A 27059-nucleotide genomic window follows, 5' to 3' on the forward strand; every position below is an offset into this window, starting at 1 on the left:
ACTGAAGTCCTTTAACTCCCTGCCTGTCTCTCTACCTTGAAACCCCTGGTTTGGGCGTCTCTCTGACCTGACAGCTCCTTTACTTTGTGTCCTGGCCCCTGACTTGCCTGACCTTGACTGCCTTCTGCTTGTGACTACCCACACCTTGGCATGGGGCCCTGGGGCCCTGGCTGTGTTCCTAATAACTTTAATTTGCTGATTTTGGCCCCAGCCATGCTATAATTACTCCCAAATTCACATATGATGTAGGTTTTTATCACACTTACCTTCCAAGTTACACAGAAAAGTGCTTTCTTTTAGAATCTTTTTGGAATGCATGAAGCTTTTCAGAGTTTTAGAGTCTCCAGTGGTGTGATTTATAGGCAAAGAATTCATAGTACTCTGAAATTAAGGCCAAGACTTAAAAATCTAGAGGAGCTTCAAATTCTTTAAGTGTCTGTGTCCAACCAGAGGGAGACTTTGGAAGGTGAGAGGACAAGAGACCCCTCTATCAGGAGGCAAGAAAAGTTAGAGATGGAGTCCTGTTATGAAAGCAAATTTCAACAGCTTTCTGGCTCATAATCACAGCATTATAAATATGAATCTGTAAAATCTTAAGAAACCTTTTTAAAACCTCTGCCCTCATCAATTATCTCCTTTCATATGTCATTTTCCACCTCTCCGCCTGCCCTTCTGTTTAACCTGATTTCCCCACATGACAGTCCCTTTCACTTTATTTCACCTTTCATTGCCAAGCTGTGCTCACTGCCCTCAAATCCACTTACAGCTTAACCTTTGCCACTGGCTTTTGCTAATCACCCTGCTTCTACTTTCTCCCAAAGTCAGGCAGTCATGAAAAGTTTCTTAAATGTCGAATCCAACAGACGTCCTCTTGCCAATTTTCATCGTACTTATCCTTTGAGTGCGTGTGACAGTAGTAATAATAGTAGCTACTATTTATTGAGCACCTACTACATGCCAGGGCACTTTGCCATATCATCTCTTTCCCTCACAGCACCCAATAACATTGATATTATCTCAGCTAAAAGAGTTCACATAACTTACCCAAAATCACACAACCAGCAATGGAAGAACCAGGATTCAAATTCAGGAATGTCTGTGTGGTGGATTACAGGTGGCTGCAAATTCTCTGCCAGTCCTCCCTCGGAGAGGTGGAGTCTATTTTCCTCCCCTTGAATCTGGGCTGGCCCTGTGATTCGTTCTGACCAGTGGAATGTAGCAGAAGGGATGTGTGTAATTTCCATGCCAGGGCCTTATGAGAGCTGCAGCTCTGCTTTCATGCACTGGGAAGTTGGCCGCCACACAGGGAGTTCAACAACCCTGAGACCACCATGCTGTGAGGAAGCTGGTGGATAGGGGAGGCCACATGTAGGAGCCCAGGGCACGTAAGTGAAGACCTCTCAGAACTCCCGGCCCAGTCAACTACTAGCTGAATGTAGCAGCTCCAGCTGAGCCAATACTCCAGCTGATTCTCACTATGCGGAGCAGAAGAACCACCTACCCAAGCCTGAATTCCTGACCCACAGCATCATGATAAACCATCAACTGTTGCTCAGGTCACTAGGCATTTCGGCCATTTAGGGTTGTTTGTAATACAGCAATAAACAACCAAAGAAGTCTGATGCTAAAAGTCTATGCCACCTGGCCTCTCTAATTTTCACTGTCTCCTATTTTCCCGTGAACCCATTTCTCTTTCTCTGTTTTCAGACTTATTTGATGATACATCTACTCTCAGTTACCTCAAAAGTACTCTTTATTTTAAACAAATTTGAGCACACAGTATGCATACAATTGTGGTCCTAGGTGCTATGACAGATATAAAGATTCAGAAAGTTATAGTCCTAGCCCTCAAAGGCCCTTACATCCAATCAGAGAGATAATCAAACTACACAAAGGACCCCAGATACACAAAGGAGTGAGTAAAGATGGATTTGAGAGTGAGAACTTGACATGGAAAAGCCCAGGTTCAGGGTTCTGACTGGAACCCTCAGATTTACAGAGAGGCTTCAGTACACGACTGGGGTAAACACACCCACGGAGACCTGGGGATGGATCAGCCTTGATTTCTACCTGCCGACCGTGCCCCACAAGCATCAGCAAGTCCAGACACCTGTGCCCCTGCAACCCCTCCCCTTCCCCCGGCGGTGTGCGGTCTTGCTTGGGCCCTGGCACAGCCTCTGTATGCCCCCCTTGCCTCCTTGCTCGTACTTTCTCCAGTTCATCCTTACTCTGTCTCTAGAGGTATCTTGCTAAAACACAGGTGGAGTTTTTGTCACTGTTCTCCTAAAGGCTAACGGCTTTCAGTTCTCTGCAGTCCCAACAAACTGCTCCAGATGGCCGTCAAGACCCTCAGCACGGGGTTCCCCAAGTCACTTTCAAGTCCCAACTCTTATGCCCAAAACTCCAGTCCTGGACCCACTTTTGCACTTTTCCTCTGCTCGTGCTCTCACTTCGCTTCTGAAGTATCACCTCATCCATCCGTAATGGTTCAGCGCAGGTACAAATCCAGGCCTTCCTGGACCTCCTTGGTCAAAATCATTTCTCCTCTTACACCTCCACAGACTTGACACCTTCCCTCTGTCTGCCTTACGTGTGCTCTTCGTTACATGAGGGAGTTTCAAATAGACTGTGAACTCCTGAGAGCAGAAGCTCTGCCTGTCTGATCTCTGCATCTCCACAGGTTTGAACAATCCTTCATACATTGTCGGTACTTACACATTTATACTCAGTTGATGGTATCCTAAATATTTATATCTTTAACTTTAAACTCTGATTAAGCTTGCCCAATCTATTTTATTCTCAAACATTTGTATCCTCAACCCCAAAGATGCAGATTAACAACTGAGATTATCAAATCATCCTAGGTGGGACGTAACATTGCTAAATATAGAATCATGCCACAACCAGGCACATGTTTCCCTAGAACATATTTTTCATACTGCATACACTTCATAATGAAAGACTACATCATACACATAACAAAGACCACGGTCCTATGCATGCGTACTGGCAGTGCCCAACTAATAACACTCACAGATACAAATGACCACTGAAACTTAGAAAATGTATTCTTTATCTCCTCCTTCAGCTACCATCCCATTTTTCTGCTCCCTTTAGAGCAAACTTATCAAAAGAGTTGTCTCTAATCACTATCTCAACTTCCCCTCCCTTTTTGAAATGTTTTATTATGTAATATATCATGTATAATCTAAAGCTAGTGTAACTACCACCCAGCTCAAGAAACAGAATATTGCTATCACCTCAGACTCTACTCCAATTTGGTTTTTATCCCCATAGCTCCACTGAAATAGCTCTTGACAGAGTCACTAGTTTCCTCCATGTCATCAGATCCAATAGTCAATTCTCAATCTGTATCTTACTTGACTCATGAGCACTGATACATTTTGAGCATTCTCTCTCTCTCAACCCTTCCTTCTTTGGTTTCTGGAGTACCACCCTCTTTTAGTCCCCCTCTTGTCTCAGTGGCCACTACTTATCAAACTCCTTTCCTGGTTTCTCTTCATCTTTCCCATCTCTAAATGCTGGAGTCACCTTCAGGAACTTGTACCTTCTTTATCTACACCCACTGTCCAGGTAAAGTCTACTAGACCCATGACATTAAATGTCATGTATATTCTGATGACTCCCATCTGATGACATCAGACCAGATGTCTCCACGGAGCTCCAGACTCCTGTTTCTCACTGCCTGCTCAATAGCTCTACTCGGATGACCAATTTGCATTTCAAACTTAATGTCAGAAACAGAGCTCTTAATTCCTGCCCCACCCCCACCAAGTCAGCTCCTCCTACAACCATCTCCACCTTAGAAAACAGCCTGTTTCCAGTTTCTCCAGGCAACAACCTTGAGATCTCCTCACTTTTTCTCACGCCCTACATCTAATCCATCAGCAAGCCTATGAAATCCACCTTCAAATTATATCCATGATCCAGCTACTTCTCACCACCTCCACCTTGGTCCAAGGTGCCATTCTCCCTTACCTGTGTTATAACAGGTAAGAGCCTCTTACCTCCCTTGTTTCTCTGCCTGTACTCCTACCCACCCCCCAACATTCCATTCTCCACGTACTATCCAGAAGATCTCTTTAAACAGAAGTCATTTCATGTCACTTCTCTATTCCGAACTCTAATGGCTTTTGATCTCTTTCATAAAAAATCCAAAACCGTTACAGTGGCCTACAAGGCCCTGCCTTTCTCTCATCATGCTCCAGTTTGCTTCCTTGCTATCCTAAAACACGCCCACCTCCTTCCCATCTCAGGAACTTTGCCCTTAATTTTTCCCTAGGCGTGGCTTGCTCCCTCACTCCTTTTAGACTCTCCCCTCTACCTTATCAGAGAGGCTTTTGCTCAGCACCTTGTATGATAGTAAATCCCACCCCAGCTGTCACCCTCTATTCCCCTTGTCCCACTTGATTTTCTTCAGTCAGGCACCTATCACCACTCAGCATATTACATATTTTGTCTGTTTATTATTTCTCTCCCCCACCCAAAATAAAAACTCCATGAGGACAGGAAATTAGTTTTGTTCACTGCTGTGCCTGACACAGTGCCTGATCACAGTGTACACTTGATGAATACTGATCAGATGATTGAATAAATTAATTCCGAGCAACAGTGTACAGTCCATTTGCAAGTAGGTCACTATTCACACACATGCTCCTAGTTTTAACTAGGAAACTTTTACATTTTGCCGAACTTACTTGTCAAATATTTTTTACCCTAGAGTCATTCTTCCCTGACTTGTAATTTTGTGCCAGATGCACTGATTTTTTTTCAATGCCTTTCCAGTTAGAGAGCTTAACATTACCAAGCCAATGAACTATTTCCCTGTTCATATACATATTTAGTTACAGTTGGGTTTTTTTTTTCCCCTCTTTTAATAGACACAGAAGTACCAAATGTGAACTTCTGGAAGGAAGTGAAGGGGGAGCAGAAGGAAGACCATGATCTCCAGAGAAGTACATCACCATCAAGGCAAAGACACAACACACTTTCCACCTGTTCCTTTAAAGTCACCGGCAGAATGGTGAGGCGTGCCAAATCGAGGCGGGCCACCAAGGCAGAACCAACAACAAATCTAGCGATGAAGGGAAAAGGCCACTTTCTCCACATTCACCCCTCCTGGCCTTGAATTTGAACTGAGGAGTCAGAATGTGTGGGACTCAGCCATGTATCCCTCTTAATTAGCCACATCACCTGGAGAAAAACTCTCAGCCTCTGGGCTTCTTCCTCTGCTCATGATTGCACTGGATTACATCAGTGGTTTTAAGCGTTTTAGGGTCCTGAACCCCTTTCAGAGTTATGGACCACTGTATTAGTTTCCCAGGGCTGCCATGACAAAGTACTACAAACTGGAGGGCTTATGTTCTACCTCTGTCAAGACCATATTTCCAAAGAAGGTCACATTCTGAGGTACTGAAGGTTAGGACTTCAATATAACTTTTGAGGAACACAATTCAACTCATGACAACCATCTTCCTAAAAATGGTCCATTCTGCATTCAATCTTGGGGAGTTTACAGACCACTTGAAGCTCACCCCCTGCTACATATCAGCTTCTATTAACTGTATGTCGTGGAGCAAACCTTAACTCTTTTGAGCCCTGAATCCTCAACTCTAAAATGACAAAAACCTTACCTATCAGAATTACAGTGGAGATTCAAAGAAATTACATTTAAGACAGTAAATGTGAATTGTGAAGGGACAGATGATTTTAGAACTATTTACAGTGGCTGAACTAGGGCCCAAAGCTACGTTTAGAAGAGTGTGGTCTCCAAATCTTTTTGATTGTATATTTTATCAGTAAGAAATTTTTGAGTGTACCCTCTAATAACAATTTCCTTTCTTATCAATTGGGTACAAGTGTTACTAAATTTAAAAAATGAATAAGATGGAATAAATAATATATTTTTTAACATTACTCCCAAACATTCAGCAGTTAGACTGCAGAGGTTTGAATGTGTTGTACTAATGACTTCTTGCACAATATATACTGAGGAAGAGCTTTATCATTAACAGTAGTGGATATAAATCCATAGTTCAGATAGTCTTCATGGTAATTTTGAATTTTAAAAACTGATTTCTTGGCATAGCTGATTAGCTTATCATTGTTTTGAACCTCACGTGGCTGATGAAGAGCTGTCCTAGGAGGAGCAGTGTCATCATCTCAGCAAGTTTTTTCTGTTGCTCGGATGTGCTTGCATTAGGAGAATCAGACACAATCTGAGGTTGCTTTGCAGAAATCTTTTAAAGCCACTTGTCCACTCTGTGAAGATCTATTTAGTTGACACTTGATGGCATTTGCCATACAACCACTTAATGAAGCACCCTTTAACCTCAGTGCTTTCTAGGACTCTACACTTGAACCTACAAGTGGGGCCTTCTCAGCCCCTTGGCTGTGGAGCTCCCTCGTGATTCACCTGCAGATCAAACCAGAAAGGACCATCCAACACATGGACTGAGTGAAGGTGCCAGGGTCAATCTTCATATTCAGTAATAGGAAAGCATAATTTGTTTCTTGGTTTTTAGATTTAAAATGCATAGGTATAGAAGACTTACTAGTTCCTCTCTGCACCGAGATGGGTTGTCCCGTATCCTCCCACCCTGCAGACCACTAGACAGTCAGTACCTCTCCTTTATTCAGCTTCAACCTCAAGTGTAGGTTCACATGAATAAGAGCATCTATTGACTAACTCATGCAACCAAAAGGATTAAGTTTGGAGCAGGGGAAGTACGGAGGAAGGTGGAGGGGGTGGTGTAGGTTTGTTTCCTTTCTGTCTCTTTGGACTGATTAAAAGAATGATGATAAAAATAGAAGAACCTGTTATTCTAGAGGGATTTGATGCTACTCTGTCAAGAGAGGAAGGCCAGAAGCTGACCAAAATGATGAGGCTCTGGGCACAAGTAGAGTTGCACAGGGACCCAAGTGACGGGGTCTAGCTCAGAGCTAGAGAGGCTACTTCCCTTCTTCTGGGTGGAACCAGTGCTTTGGCCTCCAAAGACCAGAGCCTTTGGGCGTAACCAGAACCAGCAGCCCCACAGGCAGGGGTGTTGAGATGGCGTTTGAGAGGGCAATAGATGTGGGCAAAGAAGAGTCAGACATGAGAGAAATAAGAGGGCAGAGGTCACACGATGGTAGCTCAAAATGGCTGTGGCCACAAATGCAGCACACCTTTGAAGATTTCTAAGAATTCCTGGGCAGTATTCTGAGGGGTATTGTAGGCAGAATAATGGACCCCAAAGATGTCCATGTCCTAACCCCTGGAATCTGTACGTTAGGTTACATTCTTAGGCCACATAGCAAAGGAGAATTAAGGTTGCAGATGGAATTACAGTTGCTAATTAACTGACCTTAAGATGGGAAGATTACCGTGTGGGCCCAGTGTAATCACAAGAATTCTTAAATGGGGAAGAGGAAGGCAGAAGAGCCAGCGTCAGAGTGATACAATGTGGGAAAGCCTTGACCAGCCATTGCTGGCTTTGAAGATGGAGGAAGAGGCCAAGGAATGCAGGTAGGCTCTAGAAGCTGGAAAAGGCAAAAAATGGATTTCTCCCTGGAGCCTCCAGAATGGACCTCAACCCTGATGACTCCTTGAGTTTAGTCAGATTCTAAAGACATCTGACTTCCAGAACTGTAAGATAATACATTTGTGTTGTTTTAAGCCACTTACGTTTGTGATCATTTCTTATAGCAGCAGTAAGAAATTAATAGAGGGGATGTGCACCTCAGATCTTGCTATTATGGGGCTGCGCCTGAAGACATTAGAAAAATATATAAGTCAGTATTATCCTGCAGATGCTGAGTGACTTCCAGAAATGTCCAAATCAGGCAGATTCCCTGTGACTTGGTGGCCTAGAGGTAACTAACTTCAAACCTCTCCTCAGTCCTTCAAACACTAGGCTTCCCATCCCCTCACTCTTCCAGAAGGAAGGTGTATAGAAGGGGTGGACTGCAGGATAAGGGCAGCAGGAGAGGCCACACCCACTGAGACTGATAAGTAATACAGCATGTGTGCTGGAGCTTCCAACCCAAGAGACAGGTGGCACAGAAAGAGGGGTAGGAGGGGACCAGGACTCCAGAGAGCAGAACCAGAATTCACACCAAGAATATGAGGCCAAAGTAAGCAGGAGCTGAGGGTTTGGATGCAGAGGAAGCGATAAGGTCACAGGGTCCAGGAGGAGACCCTCCCACACACACAGTACTCCTCACCGTTCCCTAAACTGGCCACAAGCTAGGTGTGGAGCTAAAGAACAAAACCTGGATGAAGCCTGGTGGAAGGCAACACCTGTATCCCAGAGCTAGGACCAGGCATGATGCTGGGATGCCCATCTGTCCTCTGTGCAGGTGTAGAGGCCCTTGGGACACGGAAAGCACATAATTCTGCTCCTTGGATTGTGCTCCACTGTGCTTGGCCCTGCCCAGAAGGACACGTGGGTCTTCTGGGACATCCTCACCTGCCTCACAATACCTGTCCCAGATACATGATAGGCCACCACAGCTACTTCTCAATGCCCCAAGTTCTACTTCTACCATGCGGTTCCCTTTATTCTCAGATGGAGCCATTTCCTTTCATTCTGGTACTCCACTCCACAAGTCCAGAGTCTGGAAGGAACTCAGAGAAGAAACGCAGAGCTCCGTTCTCCATGCTGAGCACTGTGGAAGGGAGGGACTCTTCCCTGCCCAGGTAGGGCTGGATGGGGAAGGAAGTCTTGGCTCAGTGGCCCAGAGCAAGGGAGAGGAGGAATTCTCATGTACCCACTTCCTATCTGAGTCCTGCTAGGCATGGTATGTAAGAACCTTGATTCTACAGAAATACCCCCTGGGGGTTGATGGAGTGGAAGTCTAGCCAATGTAACCCTCCCCCACTACCCCCTCCCCCAGGACTCTTACAGGCCAAACATCTCACTCCTATCCCCAACCCTCTAGCCCTAATCATGACTTAGGCAGCTGTTCAGGAACAACAGGCTCCAAACAAGATAAAATTGCTGTATTCTTTTCCTTGGGCTGCTGTAACAAAGTATCACAAACTAGGTGCTTAAAACAACAGAAATTCATTCCCTCACAGCTCTGGAGGCCAGAAGTCCAAAATCAATGTGTCATCAGGGCCAGGCTCCCTCTGAAGCCTCTAGGGAAAGCTCCTTCCTCATCTCTTCCAGCTTCTGGTGGCCCAGGTATTCTTTGGCTTGTGGCACTGTGGCCATCTTCCTGTATGTCTTTGTCTTCATATGTCTGTGTGTCTAGGTCCAAATCTCACTCTTCTTTTTTTTATTTTAATAATTTTTTAAAATATTTATTTATTCATTCATTTATTTATTTTGGCTGTCTTAGTTGCAGCATGCGAGATCTTCATTGTAGCATATGGGGTCTTTAGTTGTGGCATGCAGACTTCTTACTTGCGGCATGCATGAGGGATCTAGTTCCCCGACCAGGGATCAAACCTGGTCTCCCCGCATTGGGAGCACGGAGTCTTACCCACTGGACCACCAGGGAAGTCCCTAAATCTCCCTCTTTTTATAGGGACACCAGTCATATTGGATTAAGGACCCTCTCTGCTCCGGTATGACCTCATCTTAACCTAGCTAATTACATCTGCAATGACCTTATTTCCAAGTAAGGTCAAATTCTGAGGTCCTGTGGAATTAGGACGTCAACATATCTTTTTGTGGGAGACATACCACAATTCAACCCCAGACAATCACCACTGACTATTCTGCTGAAATGCTTTTTTTCTGCTTCTACATTCTTCATAATGTACAACACGCTCCCATCTGTAACATCTCTAATTTCTCGACTCTCAGCCAGGGGGTGGGGATGGGGAAGGCAGGAACCAGAACTTTCAGGGGAGACACTGTAATTTGGAAATATAAATAAACAAACAACAGTCTAATAGTTGCTTCAGGGCAGGGTTTTTCTCAACCCTGGTTGCACTTCAGAATCGTCTGGGGGAACCTTAAAATACAAAACAATATGCATATTATTACAAATGTATATATTTGTAAAAATTAATTATATATTCATATAAATGCTGCGTTTGACTCCAGACCAATTACATTGGAATCTCTGGGGGTGGTGCCTAGGCGCTGGTATTTTTTAAAGCTCCCAGGAGATTGTAAGCTGCAGTGAAGATTAAGGACCTCTGTGCTGGGTGAGACCAGCTGCTTAGGGAATGGCTCCGGCCCTGCAGTTGGTGACTACTCACATTTCCCTCTGTTGGTACCCATGAAGTGTAGGGAGGATGCTGAAGGAAACGGTTTACACAGGACTTGTTATCTGAGTGCAGAACATTCTGCTTAAGGATGGTGCCATTTTTGCCCCCTGAGAGGTGAAAGGATGGACTGGTGACAGAGCAGGAGCAGAACCAGAGCTGAGTGTCCGAATCCCAGTTTGAAATGCCAGCTTCAGGCCCGCTAGAGTTCTGTCAGGGTAAGACTCTCTGGCAGCAGCTTGAGTATGGTGCCCAGAACGAAGCCATCATTCCAAAGGAGGTCTGGTTGGGATGGAGCCAGTGTGGGCTGCTGTTTGTTCTGACTTCCAAACGTGAACCGTGAAAGACTGTCTTACTGTTTGACCCCTACTGAACTTACAGCCACAATTAAACTCATTTTCTGCCCATGAATTCTCAAGCCATGACTCTCTCAGCCTATACAGCTCACCAGAGTTTGCAAGCCTACTTGCTTGTTAGGGAATCCCATTGTTCTTGGCAGTAGAGGTCTTTGGGGGATTCCAAGTCTGCCATGCAGCATACCAGCTACCCTTATGTGACCAACAGGCTACTATGTCCTCCAACTCATTACACATTTTAAAACATTCAGCAGGCAGGACAGTCAGCAGAGCCCTGCCCAGGGCCTCCAGGACTTCCCTCCATGTTGACACCCACACCATTACCCAGTGCTCCTCAACACAGTCCTTCCTGGGCTATCTATGATCCATCAACATCACCACCACCATCCTCCAGCCTGTGTTTCTCCATCTTGGCCACAAAGACATTACAATAGGTTTTAACCTTAGGGCAATATTCCAAATATATTCTGTATAAAACAGTCCCCATTTGCTTTCATCTTGCAGTAACACCAAACAAGGACATTAGTCCAACATAGCTTATTTTTAGTGAACCCATGCCAATTCCTAGTGATCACAGCTTTTCCTTCTAAGAATTCATAAGCTATTCAAAGAAAAGAAAGAATCTTAATAATTAGCCCAGCATAAAGTCAAGCTCACCAGATAGTAGGCTGCAGGTCCTGCCTTCTTCCCTTTTCTGAAGAATTAAAACACATTCTCCCTTTCCACTCCTCTAACACTGTTCCTGTCCTCCAGAATTCTTCCAAGATCACTGTCAGTGGGTCAGCAGTCTCATCTGCTCAGTCCCTGGAGTATCACTCCTCCCAGCCAAGAAATTTGAACTCACCTGGAGCAACGAAGTGCTCTCCTTACAATCCCCTCACCTGGCTTGGGTTTCAGTCTCCCTTTGCCAATGTTTATAGCCTTTGCAGGCTGAGCTGGAAAGAAATCATTCCCTCTGGAGGAGAAAGTGGTAGCAAAATGAAACCCAATCTTGACAGAGCTCTTACCATTGTCCCTTTACCTGGGGACATGAAATTTCCAAAACCTGGGGGAAGGTTATACCTACCAAGAGGGCTGAAGGGACCCTGTAGAGGGAGGCAGCCAAGCCCCCATCACACAACTCACCCACCAAGCACAAAGCTGCCACAAAGATGGAACTGAGAGGAAAGGAAAAGCCCTGCAAGCCTCAGTTCTCAGAGGATGACAGTATCACTACTCATTGTAGACATAATGGGAATGGGGACCAAGGCCAGCTCTGCTCCCCAAGGGGCAGTCCCATTATCACATTCATGGATATGTATGGGGACTGGGGGGGGGGGGCGGTCCACATCTCTTAGGAGTGTGTCTGTTAACAAAGGAGTTGTGACAATGGATATTCAAGGCAGATTCCCTCAGACAGACACAGTGGAAGTAGTAAGGATTTACTGAGAAATCAGTCTCCATTCTCAATTTCCCATATAATCATCAATCAGTCAATTAACTAAAACCCTCAAATGATTGATCTCACAGGTGGTTCTTTTGAATGGAAGGTGTCAATTCTTGAGCTACAAGGGAAAGCAAATTCCTTACAAAATAAATACATTTTTGAGATTTTTTTCTTTGATAGCAGCCAGCAAAAATGGAATGCTTACTATATACTGTTCTGAGCAATTTACATTCATTACTTGCTCACAGCAACTCTATGAGGCTGATACCATTCATATCTCCATTTTACAGAGGAAGAAACTGAGGTGCAGAGACAAGTGATTTGGTCAAATTCATACAGCTTGAAAGTAGTAGAACTGGTATTTGAACCCATGCAGACTGACTACAGAACACTGAGGTAAATGAATTGTAAAAACAGCCCAGTTTTCTACCCCTTCCTGTATCTATGCTTGGAACCCTGTCACCAATGTGAGAAGTGCCCTGGCTAGCCTGCTAGATGATGAGAAGCCACATTATAGCAGAGCCAAGTCGTCCTAGACAAGGCCATCCTAGACCAGCCAGCACCCAGCCAAATCCCCAGCTGACCACAGCTGCACGAGGAAGCCCAGCCAAGATCCACCCGAGAACCCACAGACTCATGAGAAATAATAAATGATTGCTGTTTTAAGCAACTAAGTTTGGGGGTGGTCTGTTACCTGCCAGTAGATAAGTGACACAAACCCCACTGCTTGACCACTATGCTATATTTTCTTTCCTAGGACGCTGGCTTCACCTGACTCCAGGATTCTCCAGGAATGGAGAGCTCCAGCTGTGATGAGCCTTCATCCAGATAACCACCTTACCACCCTTCATCCTTGTGCTGCCCCTGCCCTACCACTATGCTAACCCATGAAGACAGTTTATAACTATTCTTCACCTTTACCCCCTGGTTTTCTTTGGAATCAAGAGGAAATGAGGGTGCCTCAAACTCTTTGGTACTATTTCGAGCTCTGTTTCCTTGCCTACCCTCTTTGCCCATCTCTCCACCATTTAGGAGCTAAATGGGAATTAGCCAAAGTGGTGCCAAAATAATGAAATCAGCGTCATGAGGGAGAAAGCGCAGATAGTGCTTGAAGTCAGCACCTCGCATTCACTGGCCTTTCCCTTCTCTCAAGGTGGGCCTCTTACTCCAGGGGGATGGGGACCAGCACTCCCTGGAGGCATGCTCCTGCTGTGCCACCTGATCCCTAGGTGAAACCCTGCAAAGCTGAACTTTCCCTGCCCGTCAGGATTCAGGGGGGGCAGCAAGCTACACCTCCACAGGAACTAACAGCCCCAGCTGCTCAACCCAAATTTAAAAAGACTGTGGAAACATGTTCCACAGAGCAGAAGCCTTCCGGGGCATTTCTGCCAGCTGCCTCCAGCTACTGTGTTATGTTCTCAAGGAAATGGAGAGGATACCCCACGGGGAAGGAGGGTACCCCCAAGGCATCATGAGGGGGAGGGATTACAATCCACTAAAATGCGACTAGAAAAAACCCAAAGAAAGAAAAAGACTCATAAAAGACCATGGTTTTTCTACTGGAGTATTTCAAAACTTTTTTTGCTCTTAGGCACTCAATAAATGCTAACTGATGCTAATTCTTCTAGCTCTTCTTGCTTTATGAGTGAAGCTGGGATTGTGAGGATTTGTTGCTCAGGCCAATAGCTAAGTGGCCTGGGTTGATGAAGAGAAACCAAAGTTCCCCCAGGGTAAACCCAGCCTTACTGTGCCATTAAACACCCACCCCCCCTCACTCATTACACTCCAACAATAGTTTAGCTTTAATTTCTTTTCCTTATATTTCACAGCCATAAGGGAAAATGTCCTGTGACAATTCTGTAATACTAAGACAATTACTGGTGACTCAGGACTCCCTGCTGCCTCTGAATCTTCTCACAGCTGAGGAGCTGGCTTCCCACCCATGTAGGAACAATTTGCTTTGTGAATTGGGAAATTCAGAATAAAAGAAATCTTTACCCTTTAAAAATGATAGAAATTCAGATGAAATTAGATGAAAACTCAGCCCAGGGAGTCTGTTTCAGAACAAGAGTCAATTGCTGGCATTGAGACCCACAGAGACTCATACTTTCTGAGCCCTACCGTCCACAGCATCCAGGTAGCCCAAGAGTATCCTCCGTGATTTCTCCTCCTTTCTCCTTTTTCCTGGGTATCCGACTTCTGCCCATTTCACCTCTGCCAATGAATGGGGGAGGGGACAGTAAACTATGTTCTCCTTGAGAGAAGAAAATCCCTGTCTTATTCACCTTGCAACTCAAGCACTCAGCCCAAGCCTGACTTAGCATGAACAGAGTTCGAGATATCCTAGATTAGAGGGCACGCTCGTTCCCAAATCCCCAGCAGACTGTGTTCCAAAGCACTTTTGTAAATGGGTAGTTTAGAGCTTGGAAAGCATTTTTTTACATAAGCATGAAGTTCTAGAGACAGGCTATGTCCTCAGACTCAATTATAAAACTCGAGTTGGCCATAAGAGTCTAATAACGCACGAAAAGTGAGAACTTCATGTATTCCATTGCCTCCTCCTAAATAACCATCTAAAATAGTTTCTGTGAGAAAACGCATTCCAAATCAGGATGCCAGAAGCAGATTTCCATCTACCCCACAACCAAAGCAAGGTTTTCCTACTGAAAAAATAAGAGGAAGGTGAAAGGGAGGAGATGCTGCCCCTACCAGAAACAGCCCTGATGTTCATGGCAGGTGCAGGTTTTGCAAGAAGGGTGGGATAGGACAGAAAGGACTGGATACCAACAATGATAACCTGAAATTCTTTAGTTCAAACACTGGTCTTAAGTGTTCTAAAACAGGAACTAAAAGGCAGATGCTTGAAGGGGAGTTTGGAGAAGGGAAGGGATTTGGGAGTCATAAATCAATGAGCCAAGGAGGGACTGTGCTCACCTATGATGACTCTTGATTTCTGTTCTTCAGTTCCTTGACTGACACACTCACTGATGCTAATAAAATTCCAACTCTCAGGTTTACTGTGTCAGTTTGAAATTGGGAGCATGGAGAAGGAAGCTGGATTGTGAGCTTCTTAAAGGCCGGGATATCCTATTCATTTCTGTCTCTTTTTTTTTTTTAAAGGAAAATTTTATTCAAGCCAAATATAACTCAGGAACAGCCTCTCCGAAAGCTCCGAGAACTGTTCCCCCCTATTCATTTCTTTATACTCCAGTCCCCTTGGTGCTGAATTCATAATTCATCAATAAATGAGTATAATTTAAGGAAGGTCTTTAACTTTTCAGTGTAGTTGCAAAACATGAGGGCTTTGGAGTCAAACTTCACAGATTCAAATCATTTTCCTTCCATAGGTGCAGGACCAGCGACTTTCTCCCAGGGCTTCCAGTTTTTCTCCTCTAGAAAAAAGGGTGGTGATAGCACTTACCTCAAGGGTCACTGTGGGAATGAATGCATTTGTATTTGTGAATAGCATAGCACTGTGCCTGCCACATAAGTTAGCACTCGATAAATCTAAGCTATTGTGTTCCCATCATCATGTAGCTACTTGTCCTATATTTTGCCCCCCAAATTAGTTTCTCAGGGAACGTGGTGAACATGAAAGTTGGTTGGTGCAGTGTGTTGAATTGTGGTCCCCTAAAGATATGTCCCCTTGGAACCTGAGAATGTGACATCATTTGGAATAAGGGTCTTTTGCAAATGTAATTAAGACAAGGATCTTGAGACGAAATCATCCTAAATTAGGATGAGACCTAAATCCAATGACGAGTGCCCTTACTGGTCAGACAGAAAAGAAGACACAGAGAGATAGGGAAGAAAGCCACGTGGAAACAGAGGCAGAGACTGGAGCTATGCTGCCACAAACCAAAGAGCACCAGAAGCCACCAGAATCTGGAAGGGGCAAGAAGCAGTCTCCTCTAGAGCCTTCAGAGGGAGCAGGGCTCTGCTGACATTTTGATTTTGGACGTCTGGCCTCTAGAACTGTGAGAGAATACATTTCTATTAAGACACCAGGTTTGTGGTCACTTGCGGTGGCAGCCCTAGGAAACTAACTCGCTGGGTAGTTTGGAACAACCTAAATTTGGTGAGGAAAACAAGCCAGAATATAAACTGGAAGTACCACAAGTTCTTCTCCCAAATTGTGTACTACAGGGAAATTTCTCTTTACGAAGGAAAAATCACTGGCTTCAGGGACTGGAATGTTCAAGCCATTCTTTCTCATCCACTCCCAACCGAGGACATTTCTGCTGGGAATCTTGAAAACACTCTGCATTTTTCCACAGGAATGCGGTGGAAGCACTCAATGTGCAGTAAGACTGTGCACAGAGTCAGCAGCTATGTGGCCCCAAATAAATGGGCAGGTGACATGGCTCCCAGTCCTTGTCCAATAAACACGCCCACGCTAGTCCCTGCTGTCTCCCTGACCCCATCTGTGGAGGTCCAAGAGGTCATTAGCCAAAGACTCCAAGCTAAGGAAACATACCTGGTTGCCAAGAAATGTACATAATTGTATACTCCTAATTCTATGGGTTCTTGCAAATAATCTATGAAACAGATCTCCTTTTAAGTGAAAAATATATCCTGGTCATCAGCAGGATCCTTCTAAGCCTTTGGAATTTACAGTCCTCAGGAGAGAGTCCTGAGAGAGATGTTGTCGAACCCACTGATGCCTAGAGAAATGGTTTTCATTCATTTCCTCTCTTCTAACTCCTGGAGAGAAATAGCAGCAGACAGAGCAGTGACTGTCAGAGAGGGGTGACTTTTTTAGAGCAAAGGCGTTAGACAAGATGACACATGCTGACAGGCTCAGCAAACAGTGGCTGCTCTGCCAATCAGCAGACAATTTCTGTGCGTCTGCAATGTAGGAAAGATTGTCAGTCACGCAGTGTTTCAAAGACAGGTCATGACGACCCCGTGTGTCATCTTCTAATGCCAATCAGCAGACAATTTCTGTGTCTGCAATGTGGGAAAGATTGTGAGTCTCAGTGTTTCAAAGACAGGTCACGACGACCCCGTGTGTCATCTGCTAATGTGAAGGTCAAAAGAAAGGGCAAGGTGGGTGGAGGCAGAGAGGGGACAGCAGGAGACCCCTGTGCAGGCAAATCAGGCACATCCAGGCAGGTCTCGACTCCTATTTCATGACAAAGCCTGGGGAGCCCATGTGATCACCTGCTTCACTGACATCTGAGGCTCCCACCTCACATGTAACCAGCACTGCATTAATCCCTGTCCTTTAGAACTCGTGAAAGTCACTTCTTCCCTGACTGAGGAAAGGTCTTTTCCTTCCTTCCTTGGTAATTTACTCAATTTATTTCCAGTCAGGAGAGGGTTGTAGGGAAGAGGACGAAGCCACACACACAGTACTCTGGCCCCCAAGAGTGCTCTGCAGTGGACTTCATCGTTTAATTGACGAGAATTCCAGAACACCGACAACACTCATAACCAAAAAAAATTCTGAAGCCTAATAGATTCAAAGGATTTTTGTCATTACCTGTCATTTATTCTTCTTCTATTACAAAAGGAAATGCTGAGATAGAATGAGAGAGCCCCATGAAACATACAGGTAGATAACCTAAGTGCCTGTTTAAAGTACGCAAATGTTAAATTTCTCCACTTTCCATCAAAGAGCTTTTCTGAGGAAAGGATACATTTTTACCACTCAAGATTAAGATAGAGTATACACATGTGCGTGAACACACATGAGACTGCACTTGGTCAATCTACAGCCCTTCATAAGAGAACTGCATGATTCTAATTAACAGGACACTTTTTAAGTAAATAACTTAGTGATTATAAAAAGCTATACAGTACATACAAATATGCTACATTTTTTTTAAAAAACCTCCATCCTTCCTGTCCAGAAATGTCCAGTTGGCCGTTAAGGTTGTGATAAAGGCAAAGTGTTGAGCACACGTAATCACACTGAGGGTCCTGCTAACCGACTAGTGTTGACGTTCCCTAGTTCAATCTGATTCATCTCTTGCACAGGAACCAAGAGATGGTAAAAGGGTCGGAGATTACACCAGAAGGAAAGAAAGAAAGCTTCAACCTACTTTGGGATAAGGATCTTTGTCACCCCAAGATCCTTTTCTAGCAATTGCTCTGTTCCTGAAGTTCGCCCTGTCCTGAGGCAAGCAGTAGGGGGCTTGGTTATTTGTGTTTCAGATCTGGAAGCTTCTCCCAAGATGGAAGAAGCGAGGGGAGTGAAAGTATAAAGGTTATTAGATATCAGAGGTTTGGCTGGGCACCACAAGCAAGCTAAGAGGAGTCACTGGAGATGAAGGGTCTGTTAAACACACACACATTTGCATGTACACACACACACATACACTTTCTAGGCTGCCTCATATTTATCACCCTATGAAATTTTTGAACAGTTGCTCTGTACACAAACGCACACTAAAAATTAAATAAATAAGACTGAGAGAAAAAACATATCCAAGCAGATGATCTCTTATCAAAAGTACACGTCTTGCTAATCAGAAACCACATCTTAATTCTGATAACTGAGAAATTATGTGGCTACAGTAAATAAAGAGTAAACCATCTGTAAAAAATCAAAACACACAAATCATCCCAGATACCAGTTCTCATTTCCTGACATATTACTGTACACAATACTGTTTTGGGATCCTGCATTCTTACATTGTTTTGAACATTCATCAGACTATTAATTTTAAAAGCCAGGAGCTCTGTCCTAATCACCAGAACCTGTTTTTGTACTTTGGAAAAGGCGAAAAAACCAACTCTGACTTGGGTGGGAATCATTTTGGGAATAATGGTGGGTGGTTGTTCACATCTGGATTAAGTATAAAATGATAACATTATGATGATGAATGCCACAGAGCCTCATCTGCATATAAATAGACCTAATCAGAAATGCAAATTGCAATCAGGAGACATTTTTAAAGACTGTGATAGCTGTGTGATTGTGCAGATAAGGAAAGGTTAACACTTGTATTGTTAGAGCAGTTAAGTGGCTCCCAGCCGGCCCAGGGCCTTCCTTTGAAAGAGACATGTGGAAGGTACAAATCTCCCAACCCGCAACCCTCCTGGATGCAGCTTTCCAGAGCTTCATTTTCTGTAACTAGAGGCTTGAGCAGGCCAAACATCAGCTCTATTCTGATGAAAGACAAACAACCAAACCCCTTGTACAAACCCTTAATGAATACAGACAACAGAAAATAAAATGGCATTTAAATACCCTTCAAATAGATCTCTTTCAGCACAATTGCCCATTGAGACAGAAATTAAAGGATGGAGAGAAAGTCATGACTGATGTAACATTTTTCTGATATTTTTTAGTGCTGGCATACATTTTATTTCATCCCTAAGTTTTTCAACATACTGGAGAAAGAGTCAAACTAGAAAAAAAAAAAATAACCAGACATGATTATATAATTTAAAAAGAAAACACCAGTATTTAGACAGATTACTTAATCCAACACCACATTTTCAGTCTTCTCGTGCAAAGCGCAAAAAATGAACATGTCAAAAAAATTAGAGTACTGAAAATATGCAATTGTTATGACATAGTCCTATCATTTTTAGAACATGTTACATTTCAGGAACACCCTCTCCCCCACTTTCCTGCACCTGCCCCCACTTCCCCACAAAAAAGAAATACATTTTACAATCAGGCTTTCACAGGTTTGGAGAGAAACTGTTTATGAACAATTTATTATCCTTAAAGAGCCTCGTTCACAAAGAACTAATAAGCCAAGAGCGCCATCTTGTGTCTTACCTTGGAATCTTAAAAAGCGTTTTCACAGGATGCATGTCAAACAGGGGAGGGTCTCCATCCCCCAGTTCAATAGCTGTGATCCCCAAGGACCAGACGTCACAGCGAGCATCATAGGAAGAGTCATACTGCTGCTCACAAGCAATGACCTATCAGACAAAAGCAGGACACAACACATCAACCCCACCCACTGACACCACAGATGTCCTGAAAGGCCCTTGGCCGATCTTAGCCCCCTTCTCAGTTCCCTTGGCTATACTGATATTAAATTCCAGTAATAATAAGATGTCCATTTTCTAGGCCTTATTTGTGTGATTGATTTATCATCTGATATGTTCATTAACTTTTAAAAATGTATCAGTTCAGTTCAAGAAACATGCATTGAACCCTCTAGATACCAAGAACAGTGCAAGGGGAGGCATAAGGGTGAATACCTCACCACAGCCACCCTAATGTCCTTTAAGGAAAGGCTTTGTCTAGATCCTTCATCTCATTACCAGCCGCTGAATTCAACAGTGAGGAGCAACTGTTCTCAAAGATGCCTACCTCCTGTACAAAGTCCCTAGGAGCACAGCATTTGAGCAGAAAGCTGCTGGGAGACTGATGTGCTTAACTTAGAAGAGGAACCACTCCCTCCCATTCCCCTTTTCCAAGAAAATTGGCCCCCTCCTCAAACCCCAACAACTGGTTTGTGTCTCAGCCCAGCTGCTGCTGAAGGTATTAGCTCTACTAGGTGCAAGAGAAGGGGAACCAGAAAACGCCCTTGGGCTTGTCATTGGTTTGGAAAGTATGGAACCTTGTGGGGAAATCTTTTTCTATCAACGTTTTGAATCAGACAGGAAAAGTCCCAGCACTTAGACTCTGGTGGCCATCACAGTGGGGTCAGGAGAAGGCAGGGGTGGGGCCAGAGGCTGTGCAGGAACCAAATGCTCCTATTTGACCTTAAATCTGCTTCCTTGACCAAGGATGACCCATGGCTATGAGCAGGTGGGAGACTTTTATTAGAGTCTGATGATGTTATGTCCAACAGCCTATGAGGTAGATAGACAGCATCACTGGAGACCGCAGCAGGGCCGAAGTGATGGTCCTGCCTGCCCTCTTTGGCTGTCAGAAGGTCTTTGACTTTGAATAAGATGGACCAACTGGCCATGGGGAGTAGAAGAGTGACGGATCTGGCTTATATATTAGCAGGCTACTGTGCTGAGGATACAATAATATGGAACATGAATAGAAGAAGCAAATCTAGTAAAGATGTTACTGCAGGACTCCAAACTAGAGACAGTGAGAAATAATCAGATTCTGATTATATAATTTTGAAGGCAGAGCCAACTGGATTTGCTGAATGGGACTTGTAAGGAAGAAGAGTTGAAGAAGAGTTCAGAGTTTTTAACCTGGGTGATTCCAAAATGAGATGGGGAAGACAGTCGGAGAAGTAGGTTTGGGTTGAACAGCAGGAGCTCCATTGGGGACATACTAAGTCCGAGATGACTGTGAGACTTCCAAATGGAGACTACTTTTAGCTGGGTAAGACGCAGACTTCTGACCTAGAGAATAAACACACGTTGTTTGAAGCCACTAAATGTGTGATATTATGATGTCAGTGACAGAAAACTAATACACCTGCTCTCTGCCAGACCCAGTTCACTGGTCGCGTGATGCCAAGCAAACATACCCGCCATCTTGCCCAAGACTTGGTGTTCCTTCTCCTATAATTTCTGTCTACCCTTCTCTTCCGGTTTCTGCACTAAAGAACCTTTTTCTATGTACCTGCATCCTTGGCCTGATCCCAGCCCAACCCTCTGAATAGACTATCCCGCCATAGAACACCCTTTTAACACACAAAAATCATACTTTTAACACATTATTTTCAAATATGCATTCAAACTCAAGTTCAAATAATTCCGATTTTGGAAGCAGAGGCCATTACATTGCCCCCCGAAGATCTCACTTTCATCACCTCCATCTGGTGAGAAACTACATTATTCTAAAAGATCTCCAGAGAAGGCTATTTACCACCTTCCCTTCCAGAAATGACATTTCCAAATGTGTAAGACAAACATAATTTTAGACCTATCAATCAGCAAATAGTTCACCATTCTTATACATCCCTGTGAGAGAAAAAGAAATAAGACTCTATCCTTCCCCAACAGGAGCTACGGCCGAGTGAAATTTAAAGTGAATCTATAATAAATTAAATGACAAACCATGACAACTAAAAATGTCCTAAGACAATACGTACTAGGATGTCCAATAAAGGATATGGGCTCCAAAAGCTTGGGATATTAGAGCGAGACCAATTCAGGCTAAGCAAGACAACAAAAAGTAAATAGTGCCCATAGTCCACAACTTCCAGAAAGAAATTCAAATCAACTTCTAGCTATCCTGGATGGGACACAGAAGGCAATTCCAAGAACCCGTCCAAATGTGGGAATGGAGACATCCTATCGATTCTCAAGTGCTGTCATAAAATATTCAAAACGTTTATCTGGTTTCCACTTCTCTTTACAGACAGTCACACATTATCTTCAGCTCAGTCTGATTAATAGAAGAGTATCCGTTGGCCAAATTCTCTTCCCTAAACTCAGCTTGTAATGTGACAAATGAATTATTTAAGCTTAGCCTTCTAGAGAAGTTTATAGAAAATGTCTCTAGTAAAATAGCTCACAAATAATTATTGAGTACCCATGAGCCAGGCATGGTACTAGGTAGGTATATAATCATTCTGTCAGGTAGGTACTACTATCACCTTTTGTAGGTATGGAAACTGAGGCATAGCACAGTTAAATAGCTTCCCCAGTACCCATAGCTAGTCATGGTCAGGGACAGAATTTGAACGCAGGCAGAGGAGAGACAAGTGAACAGATTATCACAATGTGATAAAAGTACTCTAAGTAATAAAGGTTATATTCAAGAAACAGTTGAATTATCAGCATCTGTACACATATTTTGACCAAACTAATCACATTTTTGAGATTTTTGTCACCTAAACTCTGTCTCTTCAGAGGGAGTCTCTCTTTCCATCTCTCTTTATTGGGTTACATGTGATGGGATTCAAAGAGGTACTCTGAGAGGTTGCATCCCAACTGAAGGTCAACACATCCTAGAACTGGATTCCCTATCAATCCAACAACAAAATCTGCAACTATTTCTTTAGGAGAAAAAGTAATTTCACTCTCCTTAGCTCAGCATTCTCCTTGTCTCTAGGTAAAATAAAGCTGAGTTAAGAATGCTTAAATGGTCGGTTGGTCTTGCCCCCAGGAGGAAGTGACCTCTCAGAGAGCTCTCTGAATCAGTTGTTACAATGCTCCACAAAGAAAAGGAGAGTGGCAATGTCAAGTAAGTGCACTGCCCTGGCACCAGGTTTCCCAGGTTCTTTAAGTCATAGTAGAGGGGTGGGGAGAGAGGAGTCTGAAATGGTATTGACACAGGCCCAGGACCCCAAACACCTTGTCCTCTTCCACTCCTCAACCTCACCTCTACTGCCCCCAGAAGGAGACGTGCCTAAGGCAAGTGTATTCTCTCCTCTACCTCAAGCCTTTACTTCAGTCATAGGAGTATAAAAGATGCTGGTGGTAGTGGAATGGGGAAGATGGAATAGGTGTGAGAGAGAGTTCAAGGGAAGACTTGCAGGACTTGGGAGGCTAGGAAAAGGGACACACCAAGGAAGACAAACATTATGACCCTGGGTGACCAGGAGAATGATGGTGCCATTTATAAAACAGGGAAGTCAGGAAGAAGAAGTCAGTTTGGTAGGCAGTATAACAAGTTCAAATTGGGTCTAAGCTCTACCTCTAACCAGGTACAGAAAAATCATGTGTGCTCTTGGAAACTCACTTCTTTTTTTTCACATGTAGATGCAATAAGAAAAACAAAATTCCATCAGGATCAGAAGCAGAATATACTAAAGAGTAACAATAAAGCACTGATGTGTTATCAGTGACTTCATGGAGTTTTATATTATAGTAAATATAGCCTACATTTCGTTCGGAAAACCCGAACGAACTTTCTGGCCAACCTAATATATCATGAACTTTAACAAACTGGTAAATTTATCTTAATCCAGCATTGTGAATAGAAAAACTGCTAATGAATATCAATTTTACAAAGTAAGAATTCTCCAAAGTTGATTTCAAAGTCCCACTAGCATGTTCATATGAAGAGGATATGCCTTCTGGAATGTTCCAAAAGATGTGTATGTAGACTGTTACAAAATATTTAGTGCACCTGGCAAAGGCTAAGAGCACAGAATAAAATGAATCAAAATAAAGAGAGCTCTAGTGCAGTATTTGCTAATGGCCTATTGGCTCCAAGATTAAATTACTGTCTCGCTGAGTCTCAACGAGTTTCAGGATGTATAAGTCCCTCCACACTTCTGCATACTCACCTTTAACAATCTTCAACTCTTTGTCATGACATCAAGAGTGTTTATACTGTTTCTGAGTTTTAATGAGTAGTTTTATCTACTTAGTGTTAATCTATCATTAACCTCATCACTCCTTCTAGGTTTTAAAGGGGCCAGTCTTAGGATCTCATCAATGTGACCTCTGAAGTAAACAGTAGTAACCCAGGGTAAGGATTATGTCTTATCTTTCTTCCTCCCTCATCCACATCAATTTGTGGCACTCATCAGAGAAGCTTTGTTGAAAAATCTTTGGATTGGAATCAGAAAGTCTGAACTCCATTATTCACCAGCTGGGTCCCTTTGAGCAAGTCCCGTGAAAACTCTGAGCTGAGGGTTCTTTAGTTATAGTGACCCCACTTTCTAGATCTATAAGATGGCAAGGTGGGGATGAATCATCTCTACTATCCCTTCCAGCTCTAATATTCGATGACTTAATGATTTCCAAATAAGTGGCTTTCTTATCTCAAAAAGATATCTCAAACTGAGAGACTAACCTCTCCATGCAAATTACCTAGCAGTAGATCATTCTGGGGTGTGAACTGGGTGGCTGGAACCTTGAGGGGATTTTATTGCCAGTATTTTGCAGAAGGTCTTAAGGTCTATGAAAAGATGCTGGTTGCTGTGACAATGCCTCCATTAAGGAAAATGAGCTTCAGCGACAGATCAATTGTTTGGATACTGGTTAATGGAGCATGTCCACGTTCCTACCTTGAAATGCAAACTTATGGCTTTTCTGATACGTTTAGACTACACTGCCGCTTATTTTAGGAAGGGGAAAGACACTACTACTCGGATAACTAGCAATATCTGTGCACTAACAGCCTCAGTGCTCAATGCCAATTTTACCCAGAGGTGGGCTTGAGCCTCCCAAATGTTGGTCATTACCACCTTGGCTGCCCAAAACTTCTTTCTGGAGGGAACCAAGGACAAGAAATAAGTTTTCACTATAGTTTAGCTCTACTGGTCTTTGTAGCAAAGGCCAGCAGTCAGCTTTCTTTGTTAGGGCAGTTCTTCGTAAGCCTTCTTCAAGTTAACGGGTTCCAAAGTTGTAGATTCTAAATCTTCCCCAGTCACTCCCTCCTCCCCTCTCCTAAAGGAGTTTATAGGGTAAAACTGCACCCACAACTTGATAACGCAACCGCTTTGACACATGTCATCGCCTTATCCATCCCGGGCATGGTCCCCTGAGTTCCGTTGAGGAGGCTGGCCCTTTCCTCAGCCATGAGCTGGAGAAAAGTAACTGTGAAAAGCTCTGGGGCTGTGAAAAGACTTGCACCTCTGCATGGTGCAAGAAAATCCCAGAGCAAGCCATCTTCATTTTGGTAGCCACCCCCTCACTGGATAACTTTAGCAAATTATTTAATCTCCCTGTATCTCTTCTTCCTATGCAAATTAAACAATCCCTTCCTCATGGGTCTTACCTGAAGCACTGCTTAGGAAAATGCAGGTTACCCAGCTTTTTCTATGGCACCAAAATGTTAATAGTAGATATCATCAGGTCACTGATGTATGGGTAATATCCATTTTATTTATTTACTTCTTTAAAACTTTTTGCATTTTCTAAAATGTCTACAGGGAACATGGATTATTTCTATAACAAAAAGAACAAATTTTGTCTGTTTTTCTGTCTTGAAAATGTAAATAAGTATTAGAAAGTTTGCCTTTTCCTTCCTCAGGGGTATGTACTGGCTCTGGGGATTCTTCATCAGCAAGGCGACAGGTTAAAGGTGTTGTCTTGGTTGTAAAAACCAGGGTCCCATGAATTTAAAAAGAATTAAAGAAATTCTCTTCTCAACCATATTCTTTTCCACTGTAAGCACCAGACTAGAGTTAGTACTTACACTTTCTCAGGCCACCACGAGCCCATGAAATGTCCCATGATTACACTTTCATTTCAGCCTAGACCAAGAGTAGGGCTTACTGATAAAGTTCCCAAGATAGGGGGTGAGATCCACCCTCTACCTCTTGCAGAAAGACTTGGGCTATAAGAACCTTAGAGAACAGTTTCTCCTCATCTCAAAGTCTTCATTATCTATAAAGAACATCTGTATTAAACTGGATGTAAAGGGGACAAAAAACAGTCAATGTATGAACTCCTGCATTCAGAAAACCTAGATTTCTCCAACCTATTTAACTTAAACCATTTATCAAATGATATATCAAAGAGCTGCTGGGCTGAAATCTCTTTCAATAATGTGATTTTTAACCAATGCTTTCAAGCAAATAATATTATAGTAGCACCATCCACCATAAGGAAAAATATGTTTTGCTCTTATAAAAAATGATTTACCAAACTTAAAAAACAATAGATGTTATTCAGACTATTTTATTTTTCCACTAATATTTTAAAATGTCATTAAAAATGCAATTAGGTTTGCTTTATATGATCTGATTTCTCATCTTACTAGAATTGATCATGTGATCCAAAATCATAACCAAAGGTCAAGATTAAAATTTCACTCAAGTACAGAGGCAAAATGCTGTTATCTCAAGAGCTAAATTTCAGCTCACAAAGAGGCAAAGCAAATAAACCTAAAGCTTAATCTTTGGCTGACCTTGAGCCCCAAAATACAGTCAATAGACTGGCAAATAAGATAGGCTGAGAGGTAGGAAGGCAAATAGGATTCTTAATTTTGCTTACATAATTCACACAGCATAATTAATAAATGTTATTGATCATAAAGATTTCTAAAATGGCATTTCCCTGGAATTGTAAATTGCAGTTATAAATATTCCAGTGGCAAGTATTATTCATCAGTTTTACATACAAACATCTTAAAGTGTTACAAGCTGAGATACTGAACAAGCACATAAAATCTCTTCCCTTGAATGAAATATAACTTTGAGGGAGGATACATTTGAGATTTGAGGTTTTTTGCTAAGAGGATGTGGACTAGAAGAACTGAAATTTATGGGGG

The 27059-nt window shown here is 43.1% G+C and overlaps 1 protein-coding gene across 1 annotated transcript in view; it reads right to left on the reverse strand.

The window, feature by feature from the left end:
- Positions 1 to 27059, reverse strand: part of MYO3B (myosin IIIB) — a 407025-nt gene that overhangs the window by 327614 nt on the left and 52352 nt on the right. The window contains exon 7 of the mRNA XM_027128624.1: positions 19743 to 19888. Within this exon, the coding sequence (XP_026984425.1) occupies positions 19743 to 19888 (146 nt within the window). The remainder of the gene's footprint in view (positions 1 to 19742; positions 19889 to 27059) is intronic.

Source organism: Aethalodelphis obliquidens, unplaced genomic scaffold (genome assembly GCF_003676395.1).
Source record: "Aethalodelphis obliquidens isolate GAN/ISIS:26980383/991018 unplaced genomic scaffold, ASM367639v1 scaffold2, whole genome shotgun sequence".
Classification (NCBI taxonomy): Eukaryota; Metazoa; Chordata; class Mammalia; order Artiodactyla; family Delphinidae; genus Aethalodelphis; species Aethalodelphis obliquidens.